This window comes from Centruroides sculpturatus, unplaced genomic scaffold (assembly GCF_000671375.1).
Source record: "Centruroides sculpturatus isolate CEXI.00-Female unplaced genomic scaffold, Cexi_2.0 scaffold1101, whole genome shotgun sequence".
Classification (NCBI taxonomy): Eukaryota; Metazoa; Arthropoda; class Arachnida; order Scorpiones; family Buthidae; genus Centruroides; species Centruroides sculpturatus.
Window position 1 is genome coordinate 42,083 of NW_019385263.1, and position 24,498 is coordinate 66,580.

At 32.7% G+C, this 24,498-nt stretch overlaps 1 protein-coding gene across 1 annotated transcript in view; it reads left to right on the plus strand.

Moving 5' to 3' along the window:
* The first annotated feature begins 1,425 nt into the window (after nt 1-1,425).
* Nucleotides 1,426-24,498, plus strand: part of LOC111636851 (protein RTF2 homolog) — a 49,997-nt gene continuing 26,924 nt past the window's right edge. The window contains exons 1-3 of the mRNA XM_023382241.1: nt 1,426-1,635; nt 9,543-9,637; nt 22,494-22,578. Coding sequence (XP_023238009.1) covers nt 1,567-1,635; nt 9,543-9,637; nt 22,494-22,578 — 249 coding nt within the window. The 5' untranslated portion in view covers nt 1,426-1,566. The remainder of the gene's footprint in view (nt 1,636-9,542; nt 9,638-22,493; nt 22,579-24,498) is intronic.

The window sequence follows — 24,498 nt, forward strand, 5'->3', positions numbered from 1 at the left end:
GCAGTCCTTAATGCCATTTATGACAAAAATTTTTGCCCGTGCGAAAAATTTTTATCGCGATTTTAATGAGCCTTTGATAAGGCTCGATTAAGGCTTAATTGTTTTTTAATGGGAGTTTTTTATCAAATTTATTTCATGGTTCCTAAGTTGTAGCGCACGGATTTGACTTCGATAAAGTTATTTAAAGTTGCTTTCTGGTGTCAAAAACGACCTCCAAAAGTTTTTAAATTTTTTTTAATTAATCGATTTTTTTATATATTAATTTAATTAATTAGGGGGGGGTCGGAAATCGCAATTAAAATTTTAATTTTTTAAAAATATTTAAAAATATATGTGTCGGTCATATTCACCCTACTTTAAACCCTTGTCCTCCCGAGACGTATATGAGAATGTCCCGGGAAATCGGACTCCAGCTGTGTTCAAGGTCATCCAGCTGTGTAAGCAATGACTCATCGGTGTTAAATTTCACAGAAAGGCGAGACAAAGGAAAATAAAATTTGAAGCTTTTTCTTTAAAATTAACGCATTTCTTTCGTTTTTTTCAGTTTTAAGTATTTTTTATGTATTTTTATGCTTAATTACATCATAATTAAAATCAGGCGGGCGTTAAGGGATTAAAATTAATGTGGCCGGATGGCCGAGCAGTTAAGGTGCAGCCTACCGTTCTGGGTACCCAGAGTCAAAAAATCCCCAGGAATTTTTGGAATTGTGGTCCGTCCGGATATTCGGGTCCCGTCTCTCACCACCCGGCCACCCCATTGTGGGTCTGGCCGAACTCATAATGGGTTTGCTAAAAGAGGCCCTCTTAATGCCCACAGGGCGGAAAGAGTTTTAAAAACTCACCCTTAATGGTTTCCGGACTTTTCTCGCCATTTCGGGCTTTAGCTCCTCTTCAGTAATGTTTTATATAACAAAAATAGTAAAATTTTTCATAAATAACATTTTTTATAACCGATACGAACGCTGTAAACGATAACCACTGCACTTGTTTAAAGGACTTCTTATTGTTACTTTGAAGCTAAATTTACAATTTTTAACTTTAAAACTACGAATTTTTTAGCTAAATTGTTGCTGCTTATTTCTCTAAAGCTAAATTTATTAACATTTATTTTCGTTCACTTCAGTTTTAAACAATAGAGAAATAATAAATTCAACTTGATTCGAAAACAAAATTCCAGTCATTCTGCTTCTGAAAGATCGAAAGTTATCTGGCTAAAGTAAATTGAGGTACACTGGCTAAAGTTACTTAAATTGAGGTACACTGTAATAACGATTGCTTATTTTTTTGGAATTTTTCCAAAATCCGTATGAAAGTAACGAGAAAAATAAACGAAGCAACATTAACGTAGATAATGGTAAAAACTTTTAATTTGGTACCTTTAATTAATAATACTGTACTATAGTTAGTGGTGCCATAAAATGACACCAGAGTGCAGGTCATTTGTTTCCAATGGAATTTCTTGACATGATGCTTTGCGTGTCGCCATTTTGTTTTGTTTTTATTCGACTAACTTGTATCGTAAGATCATCGTTCAAGCAAATAGTTTAATAAACTATCTGTTCAAGTATGGGTTGTGATGGGGGAACAATACCGAGAAGAGATGAACTAGTAAGAGTAAAGAAAAGACCAGAACAGGTATTATTACATATTACTTATAGATAAATACTCTTAGTATTTCACGAGCATTGAAATGAGATTGAAGCAAAAGGTATCCAACTAAAAAGAAAGTCTTAAACTTAATATGAATAGACATAGACATATCTAGATGTAATTTGGCACGCTGAATCGATTGGTATTAAAAAAAATTACTTACGATCAACCGTTTAAAAGTTACGAACGATTTTTTTATTTCCGGCTATTTACTTCGTTTAAGAACAACTTTATTAAGAAATACGCAGGCACTCATCGATATTAACAAAACGAGTTACTTTAATTCACCATAATACATTTCATCTACAAGAAAAAGTGGCACTTGGGTACGGGCATTTGAGAGGTTTTCTTCCATAAAATTAATCAAATCTAGACTAATTTCACTCGAATATTTCCAAAACACGTATAATTTGTTGGAAGTGATCGATATAAAATATGCTATGAATAAAATATTGTCGAAATACTGATCGAGTGTACTCCGTTCGAAGACGCCATTGCTTAAGCTTGTTTTCCTTACGGAGCGTAACATTGGATGGCGGACGCGTACGAAGCGTGTCATGTGACATTTGTCGGTGCTATTCGGTCACGTGACTACTCATCTCTGACGTGTTTCCTAATACAGTCNACGATAATTAAGGCTGTCAAGATATATTTTTTTTTTTGCGAAAAATTCGCTGAACTTTGGAGACATCATTAATATAAATATAATTTTTATGGACATTAAATAATAATTGGTTTTTTTGTAGGTCCGCTGCTCGTTTAAACTCAATGGTTTGTGCAATATCTGCCATTGGTCTAGATTCTATCAATCCTGTTGTGACATGAGTCGGCGATGACGTTTTACCGAATTATAGGAGTTTTTTTAGCGTGTTTGTACGAATACTGTCACAATTTTTTGCCGTCATATAGGAATCCAAACTATATGAACCCGTTTTATAGGGGGTCTACTGTAATTTATTCTTTTTGCGAAGAATTTGCTGAACTTTAGACATCACATGATAGATCATAATATACTATAGGATTTTTATTGTAATTAGAAACGACTTATTATTATTATTGACTATATGAAGCAACAAAGGAAAAACCGCTTGCTAATGACAATAATTCTAGCATGATATGTATTATGATGATAAATATTAATCAGATGCAACATAAGATGTCTAATGTCTTGATGTAAATAAATATTATTCAATTTTGTTTACAACACGAGAGATTAGGCCATTTAAAAGTAGAACAGAATTATTAGTTATTTATTGCATTATCATACATTATTATATGTTGATTTTAATCCATATTTAGAATGGAATGAAGTTTTAATATTTCTATTAATGATGTCTCTAAATTTCAGCGAATTCTTTGCAAAAAGAATAAATTATCAGAAAACACGTCAGAGATGAGTAGTCACGTGACTGAATAGCACCGACAAATGTTGTGTGACACGCTTTGTATGCGTCCGCTGTCTGATGTGATGCTCCGCGACAAAAACAAGCTTAAGCAATGGCGTCTTCGAATGGGGTACACCCGATCAGTATTCTGACAATATTTTATTCATAGCATATTTTATATCGATCATTTCCAACAAATTATACATGTTTTGGAAATATTCGAGTGAAATTAGTCTAGATTTGATTAATTTTATGGAAGAAAACCTCTCAAATAGCCATACCCACTAAACAACACAAGTGCCAAAAAGGTGACAAATCCATTTAACAAAGAAAGTGATAATTACAGATATGTCGTACTAACCTTGTATAACTTTGCAGTTACTACTTAAAAACATAACACAAATGTTTTCAACTCACTTCTAGGGTCTTCCTCAGGTATTTTATAAGTTTTTCTGGTGCAATTCAGATTTTTAACCGTTCAGGTCTCCAATGCTTCCATCTTCAAAATTTATTTTTTAAAATTTCAAAATTCGAATCTCCAAACGATGTGCACCTGCGCCAGTTGTTATAGTGTTGTATCATAAATAGCCTGCCATGCTCTTGATAGTTGTTTTTCTTCTTTAAACTTGATTGACAGGCCTTTGCAGTCCGCTTTAAAAATTTCTAACTTCTGATTTCATAGTTGGTTTATATGTCAGGTTTGTCAAATTATTATCGCTTGTTGTAGATTAGGTATAATGTTATTTTCGTTGGCATATATCTCTAAGGTGGTATTGCTTTTTTTTTTTCTATCTCTGTTTTATGCTCACAGAGGCATTGTTTAAGCGATCTTTTTGTAGATCCAACATATACGGGGTCCCTATCGAATCTTTTATCTTTTAACAGATTTTATATACTCCTGCCTGGTGTTCTTTCTATTTTGGCCTGATCTTTCTCATTTCTCAATATGGTGAATGTATCCAGCTTACGTCTGTAGGCTATTTTTGCATTAGTGTAAGCTCCAATTTCCTGATATAGGGACTGCATAGGGTGCTCGTATGTCATAGTTATTTGTTAGGGAGATGTATCTTGTCGTGGATCCTCTTCTGGAATCCCATTCAATTGGTCTTTGAGCTGATTTTGTTGGTTATCAGCCATTCTATATATTAAGCCTTTATTGTAGCTGTGACTTTCAGCTATTTCTGCTATTTTCCTTATTTCCCTCCATTGGTCTTGTTCTTTGCTACAGTGTTGTAGACTCTTCTGATAAGTGCTGTAAAAGCTGTCATTTTGTAGTTATATGGGTTGTTAGAGTCAGTTGGGATGTATATCAGGATGGCACTTTGTTTTCGGTATATATTTGTGACATTTCCGCTATCATTGAATGTTATACTAAAGTCAAAAAAATGANGCGCCAGTTGTTATAGTGTTGTATCATAAATAGCCTGCCATGCTCTTGATAGTTGTTTTTCTTCTTTAAACTTGATTGACAGGCCTTTGCAGTCCGCTTTAAAAATTTCTAACTTCTGATTTCATAGTTGGTTTATATGTCAGGTTTGTCAAATTATTATCGCTTGTTGTAGATTAGGTATAATGTTATTTTCGTTGGCATATATCTCTAAGGTGGTATTGCTTTTTTTTTTTCTATCTCTGTTTTATGCTCACAGAGGCATTGTTTAAGCGATCTTTTTGTAGATCCAACATATCCAACAATCCCCTATCGAATTTTTTTTTTTTAACAGCTTTTATATACTCCTGCCTGGTGTTCTTTCTATTTTGGCCTGATCTTTCTCATTTCTCAATATGGTGAATGTATCCAGCTTACGTCTGTAGGCTATTTTTGCATTAGTGTAAGCTCCAATTTCCTGATATAGGGACTGCATAGGGTGCTCGTATGTCATAGTTATTTGTTAGGGAGATGTATCTTGTCGTGGATCCTCTTCTGGAATCCCATTCAATTGGTCTTTGAGCTGATTTTGTTGGTTATCAGCCATTCTATATATTAAGCCTTTATTGTAGCTGTGACTTTCAGCTATTTCTGCTATTTTCCTTATTTCCCTCCATTGGTCTTGTTCTTTGCTACAGTGTTGTAGACTCTTCTGATAAGTGCTGTAAAAGCTGTCATTTTGTAGTTATATGGGTTGTTAGAGTCAGTTGGGATGTATATCAGGATGGCACTTTATTTTCGGTATATATTTGTGACATTTCCGCTATCATTGAATGTTATACTAAAGTCAAAAAAATGAGCCTCTTTATTGCTTATTTGTTCCAATTCAATTGTACTTTGCCTTGGACAGTCCTAAGCCTGGCTGTGAAAGGAGGAAGGTGGTCATTCTGGCGAGATGACCAGAAACAGGAAACTGGAGAAACTAGCCAAGAAACCGCATGAATTTCAAATGAATCCCAATTGCAACTAATGCTATCGCATCCGAGTAATCACCTACGATACGTGGCGTATGCATATGTTCGAATTTATTTAAAAACTCAATGTTCCTTCAAGAATCATTCTAAGATTGGAAACTGGTTTTTTTCTTGTAACCTGAAGCAGACCTCAAGTGAGGCCGAAAACATTTGTTTTATGAAGTTTAAGCAGTACTGGAAAGTAAAGGTTAAACGAGTGAGTACGAGTTTGTTCAAAATAGCGGTATTCAGAAAAGATGATGTGAAATATCACATATCTGATTTAAATAAAGTAAAATTATTTGCCTAGATTGGTATCTCGCTTAATCCTTACTGACAGAATCAAAGACACAGGACGCGAGGTCGATGTGGACATGGCGACGAGATAGGACGGAACTTGCACCAAATCTGCCTCGTGTTGGCATGTGCCGTGTACTGACGTTAGCCATGCAGTTAAAGCTTCCTTAAACTATATAACAAGTACTTCGTGAACAGTCGGGTGGGTTAAGAATGAAACATTTTCAAATGTTTTAATATTTTAAACAAGATCATGTATTCTAACCTTTCAGATTAAATGTTTAATGTTTTTTTTTAATTTCATATATTAATTATAATAATAATTAATTTTTAAATGTAAAGGTAAGTACATACTTGTGTGGACAGACAGCATGGCTGGTAGAATTGGTATGCACATGCTTGGTCACGTTCAGTGGTAGATTGAATGGAATTTGAGTGAAAGTAGAGCAAAAAAGTGCTTTTGTCCTCTTTCTTTTGCTCTAACAGATTTTTTTTCAGTACAAGTAATATTCATTAACTGGTGATAGTGAGCTGCCTATTTAATTATTAGAAGCAGATGCTATAAATTATGTAATTCTTTGTAGTTTTTGCATTGAAGAAATTAATTAAAGTTGCTTGTGCCATGACAAAACAAATGAGCACAAATGACAATGCTTCTCTTCAAAACAAGTGATTTCTGTTAATGAGTGGAGTGCCAGGAATCTTTGATGTCTGGGCATCTGAATTAGTGACCTTGTTTAAGTTCATAAAGTCAAACAAGTTAAACGAGAATGACATCATCGTTATTCTTACTTTCATTGGAGATTTTCACCGATTCATTCACAATAAAATGGCAGTGGCCCACCCTTTCAGATATTCTTCAAAATAATTTCTAGTGCTTTGACAGAAAATAAGTATTCTATAACTTTGAGTGCTGAACATAAGAAAAAGTTGCAGAATGCCAAATCTGGGCCATATGGTGGATGTAAGAGATGCATAAGATGTTTTCTTAGTCAAAAACAGTGTCATCACATTGTGCAGCAATAATANAAATTCAATATTTTATTGCGATTTCCGACCCCCCCTAATTAATTAATTATATATTTATAAAAATATATTAATTAAAAAAATTAAAAAACCATCGGAGGTCGTTTTTGACATCAGAAACTAACTTTAAATAACTTTACTGAATGAAAATCCGTGCGCTACAACTTAAAAACCATGAAATAATTTTGATAAAAAACTCCCATTAAAAAACAATTAAGCCTTAATCGAGCCTTCACATAGGCTCATTAAAATCGCGATAAAATTTTTTTGCGCGGGAAAAAAATTTTGAAAAAATTTCGGGACCTAAAAAACATTCCAAAAATTCAAAAAAAAAAAAATTTCAAAAATGGCCTTAAGGACCTCATTTTATGTAACGTTATGTAACTTGCCCGAGATATCTCGGGTTATGGGCTTAAGGGGTAAATGAGTGGAGTGCCAGGAATCTTTGATGTCTGGGCATCTGAATTAGTGACCTTGTTTAAGTTCATAAAGTCAAACAAGTTAAACAAGAATGACATCATCGTTATTCTTACTTTCATTGGAGATTTTCACCGATTCATTCACAATAAAATGGCAGTGGCCCACCCTTTCAGATATTCTTCAAAATAATTTCTAGTGCTTTGACAGAAAATAAGTATTCTATAACTTTGAGTGCTGAACATAAGAAAAAGTTGCAGAATGCCAAATCTGGGCCATATGGTGGATGTAAGAGATGCATAAGATGTTTTCTTAGTCAAAAACAGTGTCATCACATTGTTCGGCAATAATACAAGCTTTACCTTCATCATTGAAATTTTTTTGCAGTCAAAAACAATGTCAGCATGTGAGTGCATCATGGTGCAGCCACTAATCACTGACATGGAGATGGAATGTTTCTTGCAGATATAGTCTAATCTAAGTAAGTATGTGGAACTGACACTTAGTGCTGTCTAGTGACTGTTGCATGCAGTGACACATGTTGGCACACTATTCCTTGGCAGTTGATGAAAATGCTCCATCAGTTTACAACACAAGGATTATCTTGTCTTCTTTGAACTGGGAGATAGTGATATCCACACTGTATTCTGTTTGCCTACAGGTTCAAAGAATGCATCCTTAGAGTAAAACTTTTTATACTCAATTCTATCTTTCAAATTAAATGTCACTGTAATGATAAAATTAAACATACTGTATAAACATTTTATTATGCTAAATTTAATTTTATTATATATTTATCAAAAATATTTAATTTAAGGTGTATTTTTCCTTTGGTAAATTTTATTTGAGAATAACACTTTGTTTAACTGCAAAAAAATTGCCATGATGAAGGTAAAGCTTGTATTACATTGATTATTGAAAAGTATTTAGCTTAGTATGTTATGCAAAATATATGAAAGCTAATAGTTATTTATTTCTAAAAAAATTTTTTCAGCTGATGTTTTTTTTAATTATTTAGCATCATTTTCAGTATCAGATATACTTAGCTTCTTTTACATTTTTACTTTCCTGACTCTTGTTATATATAATAGAGGGAAAGTATGGCAATCAGTCAATAAATGATTCCCCAGATTTTTAATTTTTGACTCTGGACCTTGAGAAATTTGGGTTTTTTTTTCTACAGGTATGAATGTTTGTGTGGGGGCATGATTTTGTTCACCCTTTTTGAAGCTTAACAACTCCTGTGCTTTTTATCAAATATTTCTGAAATTTTGGAGGTAGGTTTGTTTATTCATGGGATTGATACTGTTAAGTTTTGGTGATTAAAGGTTGAGGGATGGGGAGATAAAGAGGGTCGTATGTAAAATTCATCCCTACCTTCAAAATTAAGCTTTTTGCCATTTTATAACAGTTAAAAATTAAAAACATTTTTAATGAAATATCTTAAGATGACACCAACAATGTTGCTGGGAATATTAAGCAACACACTGAATTTTTATTTAGTTTTCTGGATTTACATGCTTTTATGAAACTCTTAAGGATACTCTATTTAAACTATTTTATTGTGTAAAAACTTGCAAAATAAATCTGACAATATCCACTCTAAAAACCATTTAATGCACTAATATTTCTTTATTCTAGCATTTTTTATCGTCTTAAATCATTGTTTCTCATCCTCTAACGAATCGTCGCCCCCTTCAATAAAACCATTACGTAGTATCGCTCTTTTTACTTCAAAATTCTGATGTCCAGGGCCAAGGCTAACGCCAAATTCGTACTGCTAGACTAGTGACTAGTATAATGTTATTTGTTTAATTATTGTATGATATAACAAATAAAATATCTAATTATTCTTAATATAATGTTTTACTATATTCCCAGAAAACTGTTTTTTGCCCCCCAAAATATAAATTGTTACTAATCACCCTCTCAACATGGAAAAATGCCCACATGGGGGCGATATCGCCCCCATTGAGAAACACTGTCTTAAATGATCTTCTTCAGAAAAAAATAACATTCTAAAAGAACAAACACCTAACAGTTTTTCTAGAACGTATTTGATTAGATTTTATTTTAGTTATTTATTTATTTAGTTAGTCATTAATGATATGAGCTTTCAAAATCAAATACATTCTATATAAACTGTTAGGCATTTGTTCCTTTAGAATATTATTTTTTCCTAAAGATGATCATTTAAGATGATTGAAAATGTTAGAATAAAGAAATATTACTGCATCAAATGGTTTTTAGAGTTGGTATTTGTACAATTGCAGTTTGTGTAAGAGTATTTTTAATTCTATATTTTTCTTGTAAAAGCAACGTTAAAACACTAGTTAAGACTTTTAATATTTTTTTAAACTACTAATCTTTTAATTTTGTATTTTATAGATTGATAAAGATGCAGAAACTGTGGCCAAATGGCAACATTGTGCTATCAGTCAAGAGAAGCTTCGTCCACCAATTGTTTCTTGTGATTTGGGAAGGTTAGTTAATTTGTATTTTTATCAGGTCATCCCATAAATAATTCAGTTTTTGAATGTCCATGTAATCAATGCCATATGATGGGCGAATTATGAACTACACCAAGATTATGATATTAATGCTTGATAGGACAGTTCATTGCATATACATGCACAGAACATGATCAGTCCACAGCAGTTTGTGTATCAGTGAAATGTGTTTAAACATGTCAATGTCTGAAGAACACATGCAGCATTTTATGCTTTGAGTTCCATCAGGGACATTCAGCAACTTTTACCGCACGAAACATTAATTTCATATATGGGCATGGAACCTTTGATGTTTGCAAATGTCAAAGGTAGTTCAAAACAATGGAGAACATCAGCCATAATGATATGCCACAAGACAGAAGACCCATTGGACTGGACAATGCTCTTCTGCGAGCAGCTGTTGAGGAGAATTCACTTTAAGCAGTTGAAGAATTATCCGTAGCATTCCATTCGACCTCTTTAACCTTTCACTGGCATTTGCAGCACCTTGTTCTGCAAATGCCAGTGAAAGGTTGAAGCAGCAGCATGTGAATGTTTGCAGTTCTCTATTGACCCATCACAGAAGAGAGCCATTTTTGGATAGAATAGTGACAGGAGACAAAAAATGGATCTTATACCACAATGTTAAATGCAAATTCCAGTGGGTATCTAAAGATGATGTGGTGGGCACAATGACAAAACAATAACTCCAACCACAGAAAGTGATGTGTGTTTGGTGGGACATGCATAGTATCATTCATTTTGAATTGTCATCAAACCAGATAATTACAGCGGATATTTACTGTCAGCAGTTGAAACAGCTATGGGCTGCATTGCTGGAGAAATGCTTTGCACTGGTGCTGATACACAGATAATGTCCACCCCCACACACAGCAAATAGGACCTGCATGAAATTACAGGAATTTCAATGGGAGAAAATACTCCATCCTCCTTATATGCCAGACCTTGCACCAACAGATTTCTATCTGTTTTTCAATCTCCAAAATCATCTCGATGGGAAAACACTGCAAAATGTGGAGGATGTGCAGTGCAGTGAACATTATCTGAGTTTTTTACACCAAAATCCAGAGAAGGATTCAAAAACTGGTTAATAGATGGCAGAGGCTGTGGTATCAGATGGTAATTATAATAACGACTGAGGATTGTGTTCCAAGTGTATTTGCATTTTTTCTTTCATAGGGATAAAAAAACAACATTACTTATGGAATGGCCTGATAATTAAAATTGCATATTTAATTATAAACATTTCAAAATTAAATAAATTAGTTAATTTTAAAACTAACTGTAACTGTATAATTTTAAATTTAATTTTAGCTTGAAAATTCAGTTTTTAGTGAACTTTTTTGTCAATAAATATATTTATGCACCCAGATAGTATTATCTGATTACTGCAAAACTTCACATATATCTATGTCTTAGACAGGTAATTAAATGATTATAGCATGCAATGTATCCTATAAAAAAGGCTTGCAGAAGCTCAGTGTTCAGAATTTTCAGTATACCTTTTGTATGGAGGCCTTCAAATGCCAGGCATCACTACAGAACTCTATTGATATCATTGGAAATCAACTAGCAGAGACAAATTTTTATGCAGAGCAACTGCTGTGCATCCTGTCATTAACACTAATACTGTCAAACTCATTTTCTTATATTGTCTTTAGTGATGAATTTCAGTTCTGTCTGGAAACAGGCAATCAGCATATTAGTATGTGGAGAATCACTGGATCAATCCTGCCTCTACTGCTGAACAACACACACTATCCCACTGTTAGCATGCTGGTCTGGACATTAACAGCATGGCAGTGTATATTCAGGAAATCCTTCATCCTTGTGTGTTGTCTTTCATGGTAGGATTACAACCATTTTCCAGTAAGATAATACTTGGCTATATAAAGCTAGGGCTTCCCAGGAATGTTTGACTTTCTTTCCACAAGTTTTAGGCTGCCCAGTCTCCAGATTTATTATTTATTACCAGAGATTATTACTTATTATGAAGCATTTATGGAGCCAGATAGCACCCCAGCTTCAACCATCTATAAGTGTATGAAGGATTTGAAGTGGCATTACATCATCTGTGGTAGAATAATATATAGTGCTTGAGTCTCCATGTCCAACTGCATGGTCACATGTCCAGGGAAGAGGAGGTTAATGTTATAAAATTAGGTCTTGTAAATGCTATCAAGTTTCCTTGCATAATTATTTTGATTATTGCATATAACTAACATCATTTTACTAAAGAACTTCAATGATGATTTTTCTTTTAAAATCAATTCAATCTTCCATATTTATTTTATCTTAAACTTTATCTTTGTTGGCTATGTGCTATGGTTGATTATTTTATAAAAGTATTTGTAACTGGGAAACACATTGCAGTTTAAGACTTTATAGAACTTATTGGAACATGAAATTAGTCATTTTTATCTTGATAAAGTTAAGTTACATTTAATTTTATTCATTTTTAACATATAAATTAAAATGACTAACATTAAAACTCAAATAAGTGTGTGTGTATATATTTATTTATTTCACGTTTAATATTAGTAATTACAAACATATATATACAAGAAATCCTCATTAGTTCGAAATTAAATTCAAGGGATGAAAATAATCACGACTTTGAATTATCCAAGATTTACATAAATCTATACAATATGCCAAATGCCATGTAAATGATATAATTTATTAAGCAAAAGGAATATGGATATGTACATAGAATGCTATTTTTATTAATTAAAAATAATAATATAAATGTGAAGGTAAACAGAACATGTCTNTCATTTGATTCGTTCACAGTTACAAGAAATCACCACATAATCTGTTGAGTCTCTGTAGATATAACAAACACAGAAATAAATAACACAAAATAAATTGTAGCTATGTGTCGATTCCGCGCGACAAGTCCGAACATGTAAGCCGAACAATAGTGTGAGGGGAGTGAGTAATTGAGAGTTGCGTGGTGCTCAAACAAAAGAGGAATCGATTTGAAAATCGCATAAGTCGAGGTATTACTGTACATGAGCCAATCACTGCCAGGCACGTATGCAGTTTACGGACTGCGGCTGTTTGAAAGGTTTTCTTCCATAAAATTAATTGATTTTAGACTAATTCGACTTAACATTTCCAAAATACATATAATTTTTTGGGAATAATCCATTTAAACTATACTATAAACAAAAAATTGTAGGATTATTTACTGAGTGTGCACTGTTCGACGACGCCATTGCTTAAGCTTGTTTTCATCGTGGAGCTTGTCATTGAATGGCGCTCGCGTGCTTCCTGATAAATTATTTTTTTTTTTTGCGAAAAATTCGCTGAACTTTGGAGACATCATTAATATAAATATAATTTTTATGGACATTAAATAATAATTGGTTTTTTTGTAGGTCCGCTGCTCGTTTAAACTCAATGGTTTGTGCAATATCTGCCATTGGTCTAGATTCTATCAATCCTGTTGTGACATGAGTCGGCGATGACGTTTTACCGAATTATAGGAGTTTTTTTAGCGTGTTTGTATGAATACTGTCACAATTTTTTGCCGTCATATAGGAATCCAAACTATATGAACCCGTTTTATAGGGGGTCTACTGTAATTTATTCTTTTTGCAAAGAATTTGCTGAACTTTAGACATCACATGATAGATCATAATATACTATAGGATTTTTATTGTAATTAGAAACGACTTATTATTATTATTGACTATATGAAGCAACAAAGGAAAAACCGCTTGCTAATGACAATAATTCTAGCATGATATGTATTATGATGATAAATATTAATCAGATGCAACATAAGATGTCTAATGTCTTGATGTAAATAAATATTATTCAATTTTGTTTACGACACGAGAGATTAGGCCATTTAAAAGTAGAACAGAATTATTAGTTATTTATTGCATTATCATACATTATTATATGTTGATTTTAATCCATATTTAGAATGGAATGAAGTTTTAATATTTCTATTAATGATGTCTCTAAATTTCAGCGAATTCTTTGCAAAAAGAATAAATTATCAGAAAACACGTCAGAGATGAGTAGTCACGTGACTGAATAGCACCGACAAATGTTGTGTGACACGCTTTGTATGCGTCCGCTGTCTGATGTGATGCTCCGCGACAAAAACAAGCTTAAGCAATGGCGTCTTCGAATGGGGTACACCCGATCAGTATTCTGACAATATTTTATTCATAGCATATTTTATATCGATCATTTCCAACAAATTATACATGTTTTGGAAATATTCGAGTGAAATTAGTCTAGATTTGATTAATTTTATGGAAGGAAACCTCTCAAATAGCCATACCCACTAAACAACACAAGTGCCAAAAAGGTGACAAATCCATTTAACAAAGAAAGTGATAATTACAGATATGTCGTACTAACCTTGTATAACTTTGCAGTTACTACTTAAAAACATAACACAAATGTTTTCAACTCACTTCTAGGGTCTTCCTCAGGTATTTTATAAGTTTTTCTGGTGCAATTCAGATTTTTAACCGTTCAGGTCTCCAATGCTTCCATCTTCAAAATTTATTTTTTAAAATTTCAAAATTCGAATCCCCACCAGCGCCAGTTGTTATAGTGTTGTATCATAAATAGCCTGCCATGCTCTTGATAGTTGTTTTTCTTCTTTAAACTTGATTGACAGGCCTTTGCAGTCCGCTTTAAAAATTTCTAACTTCTGATTTCATAGTTGGTTTATATGTCAGGTTTGTCAAATTATTATCGCTTGTTGTAGATTAGGTATAATGTTATTTTCGTTGGCATATATCTCTAAGGTGGTATTGCTTTTTTTTTTTCTATCTCTGTTTTATGCTCACAGAGGCATTGTTTAAGCGATCTTTTTGTAGATCCAACATATACGGGGTCCCTATCGAATCTTTTATCTTTTAACAGATTTTATATACTCCTGCCTGGTGTTCTTTCTATTTTGGCCTGATCTTTCTCATTTCTCAATATGGTGAATGTATCCAGCTTACGTCTGTAGGCTATTTTTGCATTAGTGTAAGCTCCAATTTCCTGATATAGGGACTGCATAGGGTGCTCGTATGTCATAGTTATTTGTTAGGGAGATGTATCTTGTCGTGGATCCTCTTCTGGAATCCCATTCAATTGGTCTTTGAGCTGATTTTGTTGGTTATCAGCCATTCTATATATTAAGCCTTTATTGTAGCTGTGACTTTCAGCTATTTCTGCTATTTTCCTTATTTCCCTCCATTGGTCTTGTTCTTTGCTACAGTGTTGTAGACTCTTCTGATAAGTGCTGTAAAAGCTGTCATTTTGTAGTTATATGGGTTGTTAGAGTCAGTTGGGATGTATATCAGGATGGCACTTTGTTTTCGGTATATATTTGTGACATTTCCGCTATCATTGAATGTTATACTAAAGTCAAAAAAATGAGCCTCTTTATTGCTTATTTGTTCCAATTCAATTGTACTTTGCCTTGGACAGTCCTAAGCCTGGCTGTGAAAGGAGGAAGGTGGTCATTCTGGCGAGATGACCAGAAACAGGAAACTGGGGAAACTAGCCAAGAAACCGCATGAATTTCAAATGAATCCCAATTGCAACTAATGCTATCGCATCTGAGTAATCACCTACGATACGTGGCGTATGCATATGTTCGAATTTATTTAAAAACTCAATGTTCCTTCAAGAATCATTCTAAGATTGGAAACTGGTTTTTTTCTTGTAACCTGAAGCAGACCTCAAGTGAGGCCGAAAACTTTTGTTTTATGAAGTTTAAGCAGTACTGGAAAGTAAAGGTTAAACGAGTGAGTACGAGTTTGTTCAAAATAGCGGTATTCAGAAAAGATGATGTGAAATATCACATATCTGATTTAAATAAAGTAAAATTATTTGCCTAGATTGGTATCTCGCTTAATCCTTACTGACAGAATCAAAGAGACAGGACGTGAGGTCGATGTGGACATGGCGACGAGATAGGACGGAACTTGCACCAAATCTGCCTCGTGTTGGCATGTGCTGTGTACTGACGTTAGCCATGCCGTTAAATCTTCCTTAAACTATATAACAAGTACTTCGTGAACAGTCGGGTGGGTTAAGAATGAAACATTTTCAAATGTTTTAATATTTTAAACAAGATCATGTATTCTAACCTTTCAGATTAAATGTTTAATGTTTTTTTTAATTTCATATATTAATTATAATAATAATTAATTTTTAAATGTAAAGGTAAGTACATACTTGTGTGGACAGACAGCAGGGCTGGTAGAATTGGTATGCACATGCTTGGTCACGTTCAGTGGTAGATTGAATGGAATTTGAGTGAAAGTAGAGCAAAAAAGTGCTTTTGTCCTCTTTCTTTTGCTCTAACAGATTTTTTTTCAGTACAAGTAATATTCATTAACTGGTGATAGTGAGCTGCCTATTTAATTATTAGAAGCAGATGCTATAAATTATGTAATTCTTTGTAGTTTTTGCATTGAAGAAATTAATTAAAGTTGCTTGTGCCATGACAAAACAAATGAGCACAAATGACAATGCTTCTCTTCAAAACAAGTGATTTCTGTTAATGAGTGGAGTGCCAGGAATCTTTGATGTCTGGGCATCTGAATTAGTGACCTTGTTTAAGTTCATAAAGTCAAACAAGTTAAACGAGAATGACATCATCGTTATTCTTACTTTCATTGGAGATTTTCACCGATTCATTCACAATAAAATGGCAGTGGCCCACCCTTTCAGATATTCTTCAAAATAATTTCTAGTGCTTTGACAGAAAATAAGTATTCTATAACTTTGAGTGCTGAACATAAGAAAAAGTTGCAGAATGCCAAATCTGGGCCATATGGTGGATGTAAGAGATGCATAAGATGTTTTCTTAGTCAAAAACAGTGTCATCACATTGTGCAGCAATAATACAAGCTTTACCTTCATCATTGAAATTTTTTTGCAGTCAAAAACAATGTCAGCATGTGAGTGCATCATGGTGCAGCCACTAATCACTGACATGGAGATGGAATGTTTCCTGCAGATATAGTCTAATCTAAGTAAGTATGTGGAACTGACACTTAGTGCTGTCTAGTGACTGTTGCATGCAGTGACACATGTTGGCACACTATTCCTTGGCAGTTGATGAAAATGCTCCATCAGTTTACAACATAAGGATTATCTTGTCTTCTTTGAACTGGGAGATAGTGATATCCACACTGTATTCTGTTTGCTTACAGGTTCAAAGAATGCATCCTTAGAGTAAAACTTTTTATACTCAATTCTATCTTTCAAATTAAATGTCACTGTAATGATAAAATTAAACATACTGTATAAACATTTTATTATGCTAAATTTAATTTTATTATATACTTATCAAAAATATTTAATTTAAGGTGTATTTTTCCTTTGGTAAATTTTATTTGAGAATAACACTTTGTTTAACTGCAAAAAAATTGCCATGATGAAGGTAAAGCTTGTATTACATTGATTATTGAAAAGTATTTAGCTTAGTATGTTATGCAAAATATATGAAAGCTAATAGTTATTTATTTCTAAAAAAATTTTTTCAGCTGATGTTTTTTTTAATTATTTAGCATCATTTTCAGTATCAGATATACTTAGCTTCTTTTACATTTTTACTTTCCTGACTTTTGTTATATATAATAGAGGGAAAGTATGGCAATCAGTCAATAAATGATTTTTAATTTTTTGACTCTGGACCTTGAGAAATTTGGGGTTTTTTTTCTACAGGTATGAATGTTTGTGTGGGGGCATGATTTTGTTCACCCTTTTTGAAGCTTAACAACTCCTGTGCTTTTTATCAAATATTTCTGAAATTTTGGAGGTAGGTTTGTTTATTCATGGGATTGATACTGTTAAGTTTTGGTGATTAAAGGTTGAGGGATGGGGAGATAAAGAGGGTCGTATGTAAAATTCATCCCTACCTTCAAAATTAAGCTTTTTGCCATTTTATAACAGTTAAAAATTAAAAACATTTTTAATGAAATATCTTAAGATGACACCAACAATGTTGCTGGGAATGTTAAGCAACACACTGAATTTTTATTTAGTTTTCTGGATTTACATGCTTTTATGAAACTCTTAAGGATACTCTATTTAAACTATTTTATTGTGTAAAAACTTGCAAAATAAATCTGACAATATCCACTCTAAAAACCATTTAATGCACTAATATTTCTTTATTCTAGCATTTTTTATCGTCTTAAATCATTGTTTCTCATCCTCTAACGAATCGTCGCCCCCTTCAATAAAACCATTACGTAGTATCGCTCTTTTTACTTCAAAATTCTGATGTCCAGGGCCAAGGCTAACGCCAAATTCGTACTGCTAGACTAGTGACTAGTATAATGTTATTTGTTTAATTATTGTATGATATAACAAATAAAATATCTAATTATTCTTAATATAATGTTTTACTATATTCCCAGAAAACTGTTTTTTGCCCCCCAAAATATAAATTGTTACTAATCACCCCCTCAACATGGAAAAACGCCCACATGGGGGCGATATCGCCCCCATTGAGAAACACTGTCTTAAATGATCTTCTTCAGAAAAAAATAACATTCTAAAAGAACAAACACCTAACAGTTTTTCTAGAACGTATTTGATTAGATTTTATTTTAGTTATTTATTTATTTAGTTAGTCATTAATGATATGAGCTTTCAAAATCAAATACATTCTATATAAACTGTTAGGCATTTGTTCCTTTAGAATATTATTTTTTCCTAAAGATGATCATTTAAGATGATTGAAAATGTTAGAATAAAGAAATATTACTGCATCAAATGGTTTTTAGAGTTGGTATTTGTACAATTGCAGTTTGTGTAAGAGTATTTTTAATTCTATATTTTTCTTGTAAAAGCAACGTTAAAACACTAGTTAAGACTTTTAATATTTTTTTAAACTACTAATCTTTTAATTTTGTATTTTATAGATTGATAAAGATGCAGAAACTGTGGCCAAATGGCAACATTGTGCTATCAGTCAAGAGAAGCTTCGTCCACCAATTGTTTCTTGTGATTTGGGAAGGTTAGTTAATTTGTATTTTTATCAGGTCATCCCATAAATAATTCAGTTTTTGAATGTCCATGTAATCAATGCCATATGATGGGCGAATTATGAACTACACCAAGATTATGATATTAATGCTTGATAGGACAGTTCATTGCATATACATGCACAGAACATGATCAGTCCACAGCAGTTTGTGTATCAGTGAAATGTGTTTAAACATGTCAATGTCTGAAGAACACATGCAGCATTTTATGCTTTGAGTTCCATCAGGGACATTCAGCAACCTTTACCGCACGAAACATTAATTTCATATATGGGCATGGAACCTTTGATGTTTGCAAATGTCAAAGGTAGTTCAAAACAATGGAGAACATCAGCCATACTGATATGCCACAAGACAGAAGACCCATTGGACTGGACAATGCTCTTCTGCGAGCAGCTGTTGAGGAGAATTCACTTTAAGCAGTTGAAGAATTATCCGTAGCATTCCATTCGACCTCTTTAACCTTTCACTGGCATTTGCAGCACCTTGTTCTGCAAATGCCAGTGAAAGGTTGAAGCAGCAGCATGTGAATGTTTGCAGTTCTCTATTGACCCATCACAGAAGAGAGCCATTTTTGGATAGAATAGTGACAGGAGACAAAAAATGGATCTTATACCACAATGTTAAATGCAAATTCCAGTGGGTATCTAAATATGATGTGGTGGGCACAATGACAAAACAATAACTCCAACCACAGAAAGTGATGTGTGTTTGGTGGGACATGCATAGTATCATTCATTTTGAATTGTCATCAAACCAGATAATTACAGCGGATATTTACTGTCAGCAGTTGGAACAGCTATGGGCTGCATTGCTGGAGAAATGCTTTGCACTGGTGCTGATACACAGATAATGTCCACCCCCACACACAGCAAATAGGACCTGCATGAAATTACAGGAATTTCAATGGGAGAAAATACTCCATCCTCCTTATATGCCAGACCTTGCACCAACAGATTTCTATCTGTTTTTCAATCTCCAAAATCATCTCGATGGGAAAACACTGCAAAATGTGGAGGATGTGCAGTGCAGTGAACATTATCTGAGTTTTTTACACCAAAATCCAGAGAAGGATTCAAAAACTGGTTAATAGATGGCAGAGGCTGTGGTATCAGATGGTAATTATAATAACGACTGAGGATTGTGTTCCAAGTGTATTTGCATTTTTTCTTTCATAGGGATAAAAAAACAACATTACTTATGGAATGACCTGATAATTAAAATTGCATATTTAATTATAAACATTTCAAAATTAAATAAATTAGTTAATTTTAAAACTAACTGTAACTGTATAATTTTAAATTTAATTTTAGCTTGAAAATTCAGTTTTTAGTGAACTTTTTTGTCAATAAATATATTTATGCACCCAGATAGTATTATCTGATTACTGCAAAACTTCACATATATCTATGTCTTAGACAGGTAATTAAATGATTATAGCATGCAATGTATCCTATAAAAAAGGCTTGCAGAAGCTCAGTGTTCAGAATTTTCAGTATACCTTTTGTATGGAGGCCTTCAAATGCCAGGCATCACTACAGAACTCTATTGATATCATTGGAAATCAACTAGCAGAGACAAATTTTTATGCAGAGCAACTGCTGTGCATCCTGTCATTAACACTAATACTGTCAAACTCATTTTCTTATATTGTCTTTAGTGATGAATTTCAGTTCTGTCTGGAAACAGGCAATCAGCATATTAGTATGTGGAGAATCACTGGATCAATCCTGCCTCTACTGCTGAACAACACACACTATCCCACTGTTAGCATGCTGGTCTGGACATTAACAGCATGGCAGTGTATATTCAGGAAATCCTTCATCCTTGTGTGTTGTCTTTCATGGTAGGATTACAACCATTTTCCAGTAAGATAATACTTGGCTATATAAAGCTAGGGCTTCCCAGGAATGTTTGACTTTCTTTCCACAAGTTTTAGGCTGCCCAGTCTCCAGATTTATTATTTATTACCAGAGATTATTACTTATTATGAAGCATTTATGGAGCCAGATAGCACCCCAGCTTCAACCATCTATAAGTGTATGAAGGATTTGAAGTGGCATTACATCATCTGTGGTAGAATAATATATAGTGCTTGAGTCTCCATGTCCAACTGCATGGTCACATGTCCAGGGAAGAGGAGGTTAATGTTATAAAATTAGGTCTTGTAAATGCTATCAAGTTTCCTTGCATAATTATTTTGATTATTGCATATAACTAACATCATTTTACTAAAGAACTTCAGTGATGATTTTTCTTTTAAAATCAATTCAATCTTCCATATTTATTTTATCTTAAACTTTATCTTTGTTGGCTATGTGCTATGGTTGATTATTTTATAAAAGTATTTGTAACTGGGAAACACATTGCAGTTTAAGACTTTATAGAACTTATTGGAACATGAAATTAGTCATTTTTATCTTGATAAAGTTAAGTTACATTTAATTTTATTCATTTTTAACATATAAATTAAAATGACTAACATTAAAACTCAAATAAGTGTGTGTGTATATATTTATTTATTTCACGTTTAATATTAGTAATTACAAACATATATATACAAGAAATCCTCATTAGTTCGAAATTAAATTCAAGGGATGAAAATAATCACGACTTTGAATTATCCAAGATTTACATAAATCTATACAATATGCCAAATGCCATGTAAATGATATAATTTATTAAGCAAAAGGAATATGGATATGTACATAGAATGCTATTTTTATTAATTAAAAATAATAATATAAATGTGAAGGTAAACAGAACATGTCTGGTGAGAACCTCACAAGTCACCAGATAGGTTTTATAAAAGTAAAACAGATTTCCACGAAATGTAGCCTAAATTATTTCTAAAATTTCCCAAAAGTAGTAGTCTAGAGCCCTATAAATATTTCAATCTGCTACTTGTAGCCCAATCTTACAATCCTGAAACCCAGCCATATCTTAAGATAAGAAGAGGAAAAAGGTAGTCCATGTGTAAGGTGACACCTGAAAATGCGTTACTGTAAAAGCAAAGCCATTTTGACCAGATTAGTGTTGTTCTTGGTGTATTGTTCCCTTATAGCATGGAGGCACTTCAATCTAAATGAACAAGTTAACATATGCATATGACAGTTCAGACAGAATTCTCACTTCAAATTTCAAAGTAACTGTATTTTGAACTAACCAAATTCCTTAAAATATAAATCTATATCCTTGGCTGGGACAAAAGTATGGTTACAAACTAACGAGATTTCGAACTATCCAAGTTCGAATTAACGAGGATTTCCTGTAATACACATACAGTAATACCTCGACTTACACTACCCTGACTTACGCAAACCCAGAGTTACGTGATTTTCAAATCTCGTCGATTTGTCTTTTGTTTGAGCACCACGCAACTCTTGATTACTCACTCCCCAACACTATTGTTCGGCTTACATGTTCGGACATGTCGCACGGAATCGAGACATAGCTACAATTTATTTTGTGTTATTTATTTCTGTGTTTGTTATATCTACGGAGACTTGAGAGACTCTCTGTGGTGATTTCTTGTAACTGTGAATGAATCAAAAGACGAGATAAGATTAACGAGAACATTTATTAGCTTACATACATCTGATTTGGATTTTACACAAATTGCGAAATTATACCCTGACTTAGGCGAATTTGACTTACTCGGTTATTGCTCGGTCCCACCTATCGCATAAGTTCGGGGTATTACTGTATATGTAATGTAATAATAATAATGTTTGTTGGATTTAATAAATTTTTTATATAATATGAAAAATTAACATGACAATGTTTTTGTTATTTTAAAGATTGTATAATAAAGAAGCAGTTATTGAATATTTAATTAAGAAAGAACCCATTTGTGAAGTTGCTAAACATATTCGTAGTCTGAAAGTAAGTTTATGTAATTCATTTTTAATTAAGTATAATAATGTAGATAAATAATTGATGATAAATATAAATTATAAAAATGTCAAGTGTCAACATTTTTATAATTAATATAAATATTATTATATCAAATTATATTTATAAAAGTAATAAATCTTATTGTATTATGTTTTTTCATTATAACAAAATTCACAATAATGAATGGTAAATTTAAGTTATGATAATTTAACTTAAAAACATAATGATAATTATTCATACTCATATATACCTGAATTTGTTACATGGTTTGAAAATGTAACAAATTCAGGATGTCCAACAAACCTGGAAAATTTGGAAATGTCAGGGAATTTATCAGATAAGAGAAAAGTCATGCAAATCTCAGGGAATTTGGTATTAAATGTGGAAAAGGAAAAAAATTATTATTGCAGCTTGTATAATGCATCATATAATGGAAAGGGAACAGCAGAAATGATTTGAATGTGCAAATTGTTGTGTCACATGATATGAAGGATGATCTAAGATTACATTATGCATGCTAATTAAATTTAAGTATAATAATTACTAATAATTATTTCTATGTTTTATGAAAATACAAAATTTTAATTATGTGGCTTTAAATATTTATATGAAAATATGTAGTTTTTTTCAATTGTAAATAGCTATTTTTAAGTGTTGTCTCATGGGATTCACTGAAAAGCAGTTGACAACACTAGCTACAGTTTTTTTATTTGGAAATGAGGTTATAGAGGAGGTCTGATCACAACAGTTTCAAAGCTCTTACTGAGCAAATGCTATGTCCCAATGTAGCCAAATTGGTGAAATCAGCATTGACCCTCTCTCATGGCAATGCCGATGTGGAACGGGGATTTTCAGTTTCATGCCAGGCACTTCCTCCCCATAGAGCATCAATGTCAGAAAGAATGCTTAATTCACTTTTGATTGTTAAGGCGGGACTAAATATGTATGACCAACCCACACCTTGTACTGTACCTTTTACAAAGGATCTACTGAAATTAGCTTCTTCAGCACACACAAATTATCAAGAACAATTGGAAAATAAAAAGAAGTTAAAAGAAGAAGAGAAATAGAAAAAAGAGCAGAAGAGAAAGCACAAACATTTTAAAGAACATCAAAAGAAAGCTGTTCGTGACAAGGAAAAGATTATGGCACTGCAGAAGAGTTTAAAACAGAAAAAACTAGAAGCTCTCTTATATATCTCTTATATATATTATATATATATATTCCGAAATGTTCTTGTTAAAGACATGTTTACGCTCGAATAAAGTTCAATGTAAGCTTAAAAATCTAGGTCACCAGTAAAAATTTATTATAAATTTTATAGTACTTGAGATTGATAATTTATATAATTAACAATTGAAGGTTGGTGACCTCCTTTCATTTCATTTTTTTCAATTCATTACCGCCTTAGGCTTATTTACTATTAAAGGAAACTTTAACCGTATTCACCTGAAGTGTTTATTAAATGTATTCCGAGATTTTTATATTCATTTCCATGAAAGCCACAACATAAATTATTGTTAAGATGTCTTAATTATATTTATAACTGCATAAGTTATATATAAAAGTACTCTGTAAATGATAAACAGACTTATCCACATATAATATTGGATANGAAAAGTATATTCAAAGGGGAATCAAAAAAGGATGTGGTTTTGGGGTACATGAGAGATTCTGGAATAGAAAATATCCCAGAAACCGTTGAATGAAATTGGAATTATCCCAGTAACCATTGCATTTCTGCCGCTGATCGATGTCTTTGCCTTAAAAATGTGACAGATTCTGGGATAAAAGTTATACTGTTAAACTTTTATGAAATTATCCCAGAGGCTGTCAATCCTATACTACTTACAGTAGACCTTGGATATGCCACTAAAGATTGGAAAATTGAAAAGTTTGAAGGGAGTA